Source organism: Brachyhypopomus gauderio, chromosome 9, assembly GCF_052324685.1.
Source record: "Brachyhypopomus gauderio isolate BG-103 chromosome 9, BGAUD_0.2, whole genome shotgun sequence".
NCBI classification, from domain to species: Eukaryota; Metazoa; Chordata; class Actinopteri; order Gymnotiformes; family Hypopomidae; genus Brachyhypopomus; species Brachyhypopomus gauderio.
This window is the reverse complement of record NC_135219.1, coordinates 5,684,455-5,695,056: the sequence shown is the minus strand read 5'-3', so window position 1 is coordinate 5,695,056 and position 10,602 is coordinate 5,684,455. Positions and strand designations below refer to the sequence as shown.

The 10,602-nt window shown below is 42.2% G+C and overlaps 1 protein-coding gene across 1 annotated transcript; it reads right to left on the bottom strand.

The window, feature by feature from the left end:
• Positions 1-5,585: 5,585 nt before the first annotated feature.
• LOC143523650 (trace amine-associated receptor 13c-like) lies at positions 5,586-10,082 on the bottom strand. Its single transcript, XM_077018207.1, has 2 exons — positions 9,117-10,082; positions 5,586-5,621 (listed from the first exon to the last, which is right to left on the bottom strand). The coding sequence occupies exons 1-2, from the start codon at positions 10,080-10,082 to the stop codon at positions 5,586-5,588; spliced, it is 1,002 nt and encodes a 333-aa protein (XP_076874322.1).
• Between the last annotated feature and the right edge of the window lie 520 nt (positions 10,083-10,602).

Below are 10,602 nucleotides of genomic sequence, written 5' to 3'. Positions count from 1 at the left end.
GAAAACAGCTTACAAGTTGTATCCAATTTTAGATACCCTCAGATAGCTCAGTGTGCCCAAATTCAGATCTTCTCAGAAGCTGTCAAGATGAAAACCTCATGAAGACACAAAGCTGATGTAGTGTACTATGCAGCAATCACTTATGTAGTACCACATGCTCACACCCACTCATTTGATTACCTTTATTCATATGATGTCATTTTGTGAGGTTAAACTCTCAAGAGCACCCACGTTCCTTATGCTCTATAACCATTTAAACCAAAAGAATGAATCACACTGGCTTGATGAAGCCAACTTTCTATTTTTCTAGTTCTTCTTATAATTAGTGATTACTAATTGCACATGCAATTACTCTATGGCAACCACATAACCACCTATTAACAACATAGAAACCACCTATTAACAACATAGAAACCACCTGAGGTACTACAGCAATGACCTAGCAAGATTACTTAAATCACCAGGAACATCACAGCAACCATTTAGCGATTATATAGCAGCCACCTGGGATACCATAGCAACCACTTGGTAACACACCCTAGCAACCACCAGGGATAGCATAGTAACCATCATGCAAGACCACTTGACCAAAAGCTATACAATAACAACCAGTTAAGAACCACTTAGTTATAGCATTGCAACCACTTTGTAATATTCTGCAATCATCTGGGATACCATAGCAACCAACTAGCGAGAACATAGTGCTACAGTGTTCCAGGTGGTTGCTGATTTTTCACCGCCCTACAAACAACCTGGGATACCATAGTCATTTGTTAGAGATCACTAGTTACAGTATAGCAACCAGATCGAATTCCACAGTAACCACCTAGCAATAGTGTAGTAGTCACCTGGAATGCCAGAGTAGCTATATTTTTGACGGCAAACTTGTCCCAGAATGTATGAACTTTATGCACACAACTCCAGTAGTTTGATTGGGACAGACATACTTGTATATATATTTTTGATTTGTGTAGGTACCATGCCTCCACAGACAAAAGGGGGGGGGGGTGCTCCCCCTAGGGGCATGGCCCAAGTCAGGTCGGATGTGGAACTACGACATCAGACGGATCCCCCTTTGTTCGGTCTCTCTACCTGGCTGCATCAAAGTAGCTACCTAGAGACGAAGAGCGTGCACACCTTCGAGAACAAATCGGTATTGGTTCTGCACCCGGGCCCATGCAACACACGATTGTCGCAAGAAGTAACTAGTTCGCTACTTTTATTTCTTTTGCGGAGTTCGCTAAACCCAATCGCTTCAGCTAGCCAATGATAACTAAGAACTGTTTGAACATTCGCACGACAGCCAGACCTCCGCGAATTCATCTTAAAGTCGACAGCGATCACTTACCCAGGACACCACACACTGACCATCGAGGGACCACCAATTATAATTACGTTCATGTTAAACTGTATTCTGTTTAAAGCTTAAAGGGAACCCCCTTAAAGGGAAGATGCTTAAAGGGAAGATGTCATGCCCCCTAACAATCTAATAGCCTTTTTGAGTAAACAAAACGAGATTTCCTCTATGCTTCTCCAACAACAACAAATGTCTTTACTTCCCACCAAAACCGTCACTGTCTTTGATGGGGACATCTTACAGTTTAGGTCATTCATGACGTCCTTTGAACATAACATTGAAAAAAAGACAAGCGATGTACGAGACAGACTATTCTATCTGGAGCAATTTACAAAGGGGCAAGCAAGGGACTTAGTAAGGAGTTTCCAGCACATGGAGGCAGGTCAAGGCTACCTTAGGGCCAAGTGCTTGCTGCATGAACAATTTGGCAACGAATACAGTATTTCCAATGCCCACATTGACAAAGTTCTTAAATGGCAAAGCATAAAGCCTGAAGACCCTAAGGCACTAAATGACTTTGCACTGCATCTCAAAGGCTGCAGTAACCTTATGACAAAGCTAAACTACATGGATGAACTGAACACAGCATCTACTTTGAAGGCCATTGTGATGAAATTTCCATATAAGTTGAGGGACAAATGGCGGACCAAGGCAGAAGAAAGGTTGGAAAGCAAAGGCAAAATTACCTTTACAGAGCTTGTACAGTTCATTGAGAAGCAGGCTAAAATATGCTCCAATCCCATATTTGGTGATATACAAGATTCAGTCATGGGTAGGACTAAGAGACTCAATATGAGTAAGCCATATAAGTCATAACCATCACCTTCATATAAGTCATAACATCACCTTCATACATAACCAGTGTGGTACCCCAGCGAATTCAAGCAGTAATAGCAACGGGAAACTTGCTTGCTACTGCTGTGATGGTGCGCATATCTTGGAGCACTGTTCAGACTTTGAGAGGAAGACACACAGGGAGAAGTTGAAACTTTTAATTAAAGGAAAAGGGACTTTGTTTTGGATGTTTGTGTAAAGGACATCTAAGTAATGACTACAAAGGACGCCTAACGTAACATCTGTAACCAAAGGCATCCCAGTGTGATGCATATTAAATTTCAGGTTAAAGGGCAGACACGGACGTTAGAGCAAGCACACCAGGTCACAGATGCAGCATCACAACTGTGTGGGTATAAAGAAGGTCACTATTGCATTAACTTACCTTTCAAAGCCGACAGCATTATGATGCCCAACAACCGAGTCATTGCAGAACAGCGCCCCCTGAATCTGAAAAGAAGGTTTAAAAGGGATCCAAACTACCAAAAGGAGTACACGCAGTTCCTTAGTGATGTCATCAATAAGGGCTACGCTGAAGTTGTTCCCCAAGAACAAATAAAATGAGAAGAAGGTCAAATTTGGTTTCTCCCTCATCATGGAGTATACCATCCCAAAAAGAAAACAATCAGAGTAGTATTTGATTGTGGTGCAGTATTTCAGGGAACATCTCTTAATTTTGAACTGCTCCAAGGCCCAAATTTGACAAATACACTGATTGGAGTGTTAACACGATTTAGACAAGAGCCTGTAGCAATGATGGCTGACATACAGGCCATGTTTCACCAAGTCAAGGTGATAGAAGAACACACTGATTTCTTGCGCTTTTTATGGTGGCCTGAAGGAAATGTGGATGTTGCTCCTGTGGAATTCCGCATGGTTGTGCACTTGTTTGGAGCTGTTTCATCACCGAGCATTGCCAATTTTGCCCTTAGAAAGACAGCTGAAAACAATGTAAAGAATTTCCCTGCAGAAGTAACAAAAACAATAATTGAGAACTTTTACGTTGATGATTGCTTAAAATCGGTACCCACAGAGAAAGAAGCAGTGCAATTAGTGCATCCAGTTTCTGCATACCAACATCAACTTCCAATTTTATCGCATAGGAAGTAAATGGTAAACTTTTCTGAACATTCATAGACACAAATACACACTAACAAACATGTTACTGTCACAGTACAGCCTCAGACCTCTCCCTTCAGGTGTGTGTCTGTGTAGTCTGCATCTAGGTATTGCAATATATGTACTTCCTGTGGGTGTGGTTATTTGTGTATATGTTCACCCGTCTCGTCAACCTAATGTGTTACACCCCTTACTTGTTGTGTGTCTAGTATATATTGTGAGAGTTAATTCTCATCTTTGTGAGTCTGCTTTGTGTTTGCCTAGTGCATGGTTCATGTTTGCCTAGCGCCACTTTCAGTAGTCATCATTTGTCCTAATAAACTGTGTGTTTTGATATCAACCACCGTTGGAATGCTCAGTGTCATGTGAACCCCCCAGGGAACAGGGGACTTCACGGGGTTTTAGTACAAGATGAACCCAGGGGCAAAACCCAAAAAAGAAAATGACAAACTGAGACCTCCGCCACTAAGTGGGAAACACGGAAAAAGAAAACTGAGAAACAACTCAGAAAAATGAAAACAGAAAAGAATACGGAATGACCTAGATGTAAGACCAGGTAAGTGAAAACAACAAAAAAACCTGGAGGAGAACAGAACTCTACGTGTCAAAAGGGAGCGCAAACGAACAAAGAAAATACAAGCCAGAGAAACGGACTGGCAGAAAAACAAAACACACACGGAGAAACCACTCAACGTGTCAGTGATCAAAAATGAACACAAACGAACAAAATAAATATAAGCCAGGGAAAGGAGCTGGCAGCAAACAAAAGCACAAAAACCAAAAATAGAGAACAGCGTGGGTGGAAAACTTGAGAAAGGCCGATAAGGGCGCAGGAGAAGAGACCTCAAAAAAACAGTATAGAGAGACATAAGAAAACGAACGCTTGGTAACTGGGATACTGGCTGGCTGCAAGAGCGAGAGGCAACGGACAACTCAGCAGTGAGGCACTGCAACCGTGCCTGTTAAATAGGAGAAGGCACAGCTGCAGGTCCTCACCGCTGATTGCGTCTCCCACGAGAATCAGCTTGCGGGTTCCCTCCAGTGGCGACAGGAGTGATGGTCCTGGACCCAGCCCTGACACTCAGCAGAGATTGTAAGGTGTCAGGGTGGGGTTTCCAGCCTTCCCACCTCTGAGTGCTCTCTGGAGGAAGATGAGGGAGATCCTGTTAAGCCGTGGTCACTCAAAAAGGAGTGGGAGTGCTGAGCAGAAATGTTTCCTCTTCCCTCCTCTGAGGGCAAAAGCATGGAGTGCCCAAAATGCAGCACTCCAGAGGACACTAACATCCAGAGCTACTTCTCCTCTGAGGAGGAAGAGATGGACACAGAGGAGGCGGCACCCAACCTGCTTCCGGGGGGGGGCACATTGACCCAGATTGTCTGATTGGGTAACGGAATACGATCTGCAGTGTCGTGTTGGTCGTAGGTCAGCATGGCTTTTTCCAAGGGGGTATCGACCAACCAACGATTCCCGACTATCTCGGCTTGGGTGTCAATAATTTGGGCTTTAGAGGTGATGGTGACAGGGCACTGCGTGCTGTTCATCATGGGTCGGAGACCACAAATATCATTAGTACTATCACATATAAATTATTTACTAGGACTAAAGGTAGTAGATGTCTTTGGCTTGCGTACACATGCATAACTTTGGAACAGTAAATTTGGTATTTTAAAGGTTTTCTGTAAACACTATGGGTAAGTTAACTAGGAAGATTGGTTCCCTATCTTGAGGGTTGACATATATTAGGACTGCACAGACTAAAGTATAGGTTAAGTGAGCCTGGAAATCAATGGATTTTAGTAGCTTCGGTCAACTGTGTTGTACCAAAAAGAAAGGTACTAAATATGGAGGGGTTCTTCCCCTCCATGAACGCTACACTAAAACAACGCTACAACCAACGGAGGGTTCTTCCCCTCCATGAATGCTGCACTAAACCAACATATATCGGAAGATAGGACTGTCAGGGGAAACAAATGCAGACGTTGAAAATGCACAACAGAGAACCATTCGCAAGGGGGGAGGGGACTTAATAGACAAAGGGGAATAAGCATGACAAGTCAAAAGTCATACCCCTGGTGTCACTGCTTCAAAGAACCCTATCTGTGTTTGAGGGAGAAGGCAGCAAGCTAGCTGCTGAGCTGTCTGTTCAATGTCACTGTCGTTTCAGGACCACAGAAACATTTTATGGTCTTGCTGTCAGCACTTACTTGGACATCATGTTCAAAAACATGGGGTTCCGTGACTTATCAAATGTTGAGCCTGTAAAGGCTCGCCTAGTCACAGAGATGCAGTCAATGAGTCAGAACTCAGCACCTCCTTCAACTACCACCTACTCTGTCACGAGCTGTTCCACAAGTTCTGCCACCAGCTCCTGCAACTTCTACATCTGCAGCAAAAGGTGGGATTTGGGCAGAATTTGACTCTGAATTTGTCCGCTTGTCTCAGCACCACCGGAGACCTAGCACTGATGCTGTAATTTAAATGCGCAGATACACAGAAGAAAGGCCTATGACAAGGGACCAGGATCCACTACTTTGGTGGAAAAACAATGCACCAACATTCCCCTGTCTGAGCAAACTTGCAAAACTCTAATAAATAAAAACCTCTAATTCTTTGTTTTCAACAGGGGGGAGGGCCCACAGTATATATGTGGACAAATAAATGTATAAACACCCTTAACATATTCTTTCTTTATATTTACTTTAATTCAATTTTCAGTTATTGTTTTTTATTTTGTTTAAAGCCAGGAACAACATTCCTTCCCAGGAAGACATTCCTTATTCTTTGTATTATTTTCTTGTATTGTTCAACTTGAGAGAAAAAATAAGTTTGAAACTGTTGACAGTATTTGTTGTGGTGTGTTAATTTTCTTGTATTGTGGTTTGTTAGCCCTCTACCTCAGGAAATTTTGTTGTGTTGAGTGATATTTGTATACGCAAATTTGTTTTTTGTATTATTTATTTTGTTACTGTTCCATTGTTTCTAAACACAAATGTTGTGATAATAAAAAATAGTCACAAACAATGTTTAGTGAAATTTGGATCATTTGGCTCTATGAAGCTTAAATATTAAAAAGTATCGGTATCAATATTGGCGATACTGGCCCTGCATTTACTTGGTATTGGATCTCTCTCTACTAGGGTGTGTTGTACTTTGTCCTCCTCCTACCTAGCGTAGCATGTTCGTTGATGCAAAAGAAAACCTCAGTCTTATGTCTTTTGACCTTTTATTAGAGCAGTTTAATACAGAGATCTCTGGGGAGTACACAACAAAATTGTGACGGGCAGGGAGTGCGAAATATGGAAGCAATCATGCCAAGTCTCAGGGAAAAAGGAGGGTTTAATGAAGAACTTGTGCAATCCAAAAACCCATGACTCGATCCGAATTAAGGATATAATAACCAGCAGTCAACTGGTACAAAGACAAGACATATATGGCGCATTTCCACTAGGGCCTGCTTGGCGCGGTACGGTTCGATTCGCGACGGTTTGTGAGTGTTTCCATTAGTACCAGGACCCTGTGAGCCGGCCCCTTTGGGTACTTTTTTCGTACCGACTCGCTCGAGGTTCTAACCGTTCCGAAGCGGTACAGTTCTGTGACGTGGAGTAACAGCATGACACTGATTGGCCAGGGAGTGTCGTCACAGGTTGCGTCAGGAGAGCGACTCCTCCGCTTTGCTATGGACTCCTCAGCCATTTTTAAAACCCAAGGAGCGAAGTCTGTTCCCTGGTCAAACGCCGAGGTACAAACCTTTCTGTTAATAATCAGCGATCAAAAAATCCAGGGTGAACTGGACGGGGCCACTAGAAATGTAAAGGTTTTTAGCGAGGTTTCCGCGCTAATGGCCACTCATGGCTACCAGCGGTCCGTTCAGCAGTGCCGGTCGGTCCAAGCTAAAAAAGCTTAACGCGATTACCGGGCGGTGAAGGACCATAACGGACACAGCGGAGCAAACCGCAAAGACTGGAAATGGTTCCAGCAAATGGATGTCATATACGGTCACCGGCCAGCCAGTAACGGAAGAGAAAACGTGCTGGACATTGTCAGTGCTGGAGGCCACGGAGAATGGTGAGTGTATTGTGATTTCACAGTTTTACTACTAGGCTCGTAAAAGATGTAATATGAACGTAATATGAACGCATCTATTGTAAACGCAGGAATTTAGAGCTGTGTTTGTAGTTAATGTTACCACCACAGTCACTACTGTACAATAGCTAGCTCTTAGCCTTGCTAGCTGCTAGTTAGCTGTAGCCATAAACACAGCATGAGCAGCGATGACGTGCTACACATTTTGTGCAGTTACGCTATATTGCTGTTGCTTTCACGGGAATGCTTGTGTTTAATATTTGTTATTTTTTACGTTCAAGATTCCCCTTCCACTGACGAGGCGAGCGGAGTTGGCGGAAAATGTTTCCTTCAACCGGGCTTTCCTCGGGGTGCTTGGCGAACTTGTGAACACCATGCGAGACAGACGCCAGTAAAAGCACACAAAATGTTGCTTGTAGTACTATAAATATTTATTTCATATAAAGCTATACGTATATATTTGCTTTTTGCACTTTTTTAAAACTATAACTATATTATTTACATATGTTGTACTTTAAATATCTATATTTCATAATAAAGTTTGATTTCATTTGATTGTATGACTGATGCTTTTTATGCAGGGTGTGTTCAGCCTGTCTGAGTAATACCAAATTATTATCAATAATTAGAGCAACCACATACAATAATGAAGATAAAGATAAATAAGATACAATAATGCTATGTGTTAAGGGGCGTCGACCGGTGTTGTGGTCGTATACAAATGATGTCACGACACTACAACCCGCGCGCCAACAGCGACTCCACCCACATTGGGGTGGTTCACCATTGTAATGGAAACACAACGCGACCGTACCGTTCCGTTGCGAATCGACCCGTACCGAACCGTACCGCGCCAAGCAGGCCCTAGTGGAAATGCGCCAATATAGACAGACAAACGACCATCAAGTGAGGCGGCTCATAGACCCCGCCCACCTGAGGGACGAACACAATGCAAAAAAACAGGACAACTGCCACTGTGGATGGGGGCGACCGGCAGGTAGCCCTCCGTAACGTGACAAAAAGCCTAAGGTACTCTACTCTGTGCTCAGCGTGTAGCTCTCTGTGTAGGTTCCCCAAAAACAGACTACTTCTGCCCCTTCTTTATAGTTAAACTGAGTGTGGCCCCCACCCTTTCTGCTTAACCATGGAAACTCCCTATGTCTGAAAACTGTCTGCCTGTCTCTCCAAAAAACTGCCTGACTGTTATTCTGCACCAAGTGTGCCCACTCTGTTTTCTCAGTACCCTTTCACCATTTTCACATCTGTGCTCATCGGTGTACTTTTAGACATTCCGTTGTCTCTCTTACATTCTATGCTGCAAGTCATTGCAAGACTGTGCCCACCATAATATATCTGTTAATGCTTTGTTTGTCTCCAAGATTCTTAAATGCTAAGCAGTTGTTTCATAAGGTAATGCAAATAAAATACCATTTCCTACAAGAGTGAACGGGAGATGGAGTACTACTAAAATACTATTTCCTACTAGAGTGAATGGGAGCCAGCTCCCCTGTGGACTGTGACATTTACACACTAACTCAGCAATTCAAGTTTTTGGCTAGATTTCATTCGCAACCAGCACATACTTTGCCAACACTGATCATTTAAAGATAACACTGGACACTGATGGACTAGACACAAAGCAAACTCTCCTGATCCACACTCCATGCTTAAATTTTTTTTTTGCAAACTCTTATAATATCCCTTTGGTAGCATTTAATGAACATTCATCAATGCAGAATCTGTTCTGAATATTTGAAGAGTTAAAGTTACCTTAAGGCACTTTCTAAACCATGGGTAAAACAATGCATAAATCAGTGGATTAATAGTAGAATTAAGATACACAAGTATTACCAAATTATGAATTGATTGTGATTCTATTACATTACTTATTAAAGTACTAACAAAATAAGGTAACAGGCAGGCTACAAACACAACCACTAAAATGCTGAGAACTTTTGCTGCTTTTCTCTCAGATTTCATTGAGTCTGCCATGTTCTTTGAGGTTTTACTCTGAACAATATCTCTAATGGCAGTGGCATGTTTCCTGGCAATAAAAAAAACCATAGCATAAAATATGATTATAGCAGAACAGGGAATAACAAAAACAAACACAAGATCAACCAGAGACCAAATCTCTTGTAACACAATCAGGCACTGTTCAGGACACATTATGAGGCCTGTCAAGATTCCATTAAAGTAAAGCAGTGCAGAGGTATAAGACATTAATAAAAACCACATAAACAAAATCACAATGCAAATTTTACTAACAGACACTTTTTCAATATAGAGAAAAGGGTCAGAGATGGCAAAATACCGATCAATTGCAATAAGAGCAACATTATATATTGATATGCCTGTAATAGAAAAGGTGACCAAAGCAAAAAACAGACAGACAGTTGTTCCAAAAATCCAGCAGGATTCGGTTAAACGGCTTAAATGTAATGGCATTACAAAAAGTCCAACAAAAAAGTCTGAAACAGCCAGAGAGAGGATGAGCATGTTAGTTGGTGTGTGGAGCTTCTTGAAGTGACACACAGAGATTATGACAAGCAGGTTCCCACATACTGTTAGCAGAACAACAGCTGCTACACACAAATACAGTATCACATATTCTGCAGTAGATATAGTTCTCTCTGGACAGGAAAACTGGACACAGTGATCAGTTTGGTTAGTTTCCATAAAGTTCATGAGAACAACTTACAAGTTGTATCCAATTTCAGATCCCCTCAGATAGCTCAGACTGCCCAAATTCAAATATTTGCAGAAGCTGCCAAGATAACAGTTCAACCTCATGGAGATTCAAAGCTCATGTAGATAGTGTACTGTACTATGCAGCAATGACTTGTAGAGTATGACATGCTCACACCCACTATTTTGATTAATATGTTTATTCACATGATGTCATCATGAGGATGAAATCTCATGAGAATTATGTTTTTTAAGGAGGGGTCAATGTGGGATGAAAGTGAGAGCGTTTGGGGAATCAACATTAGGTGGTGTGGTTCATAGTTGTCACATTAGGGTTAAGACTTCAGAGGATCATACAAACAAAGGAAGGTGTTGACCATGCAAAGGTGGGCAACCGTCAATACTTTGATTTGATTTGAGCAAACGAAGAGTAATCGCCATAGAGACAAAGAGTCTGTAACTTGGCAGCCGGGAGGAAAATGTCACAGGCAGGCTCACTCCTCTATGCTCAAGGAATGCA

Bases quoted from the DNA above. Each gene is read 5' to 3' on its own strand.
- LOC143523650 (XM_077018207.1), bottom strand. From the start codon at position 10,082: ATGAACTTTATGGAAACTAACCAAACTGATCACTGTGTCCAGTTTTCC. The intron at 5,622-9,116 runs GTTCATTAAATG...TAGTTGAAGGAG, and splicing joins CAGATTCTGCATTGATGAAT to GTGCTGAGTTCTGACTCATT.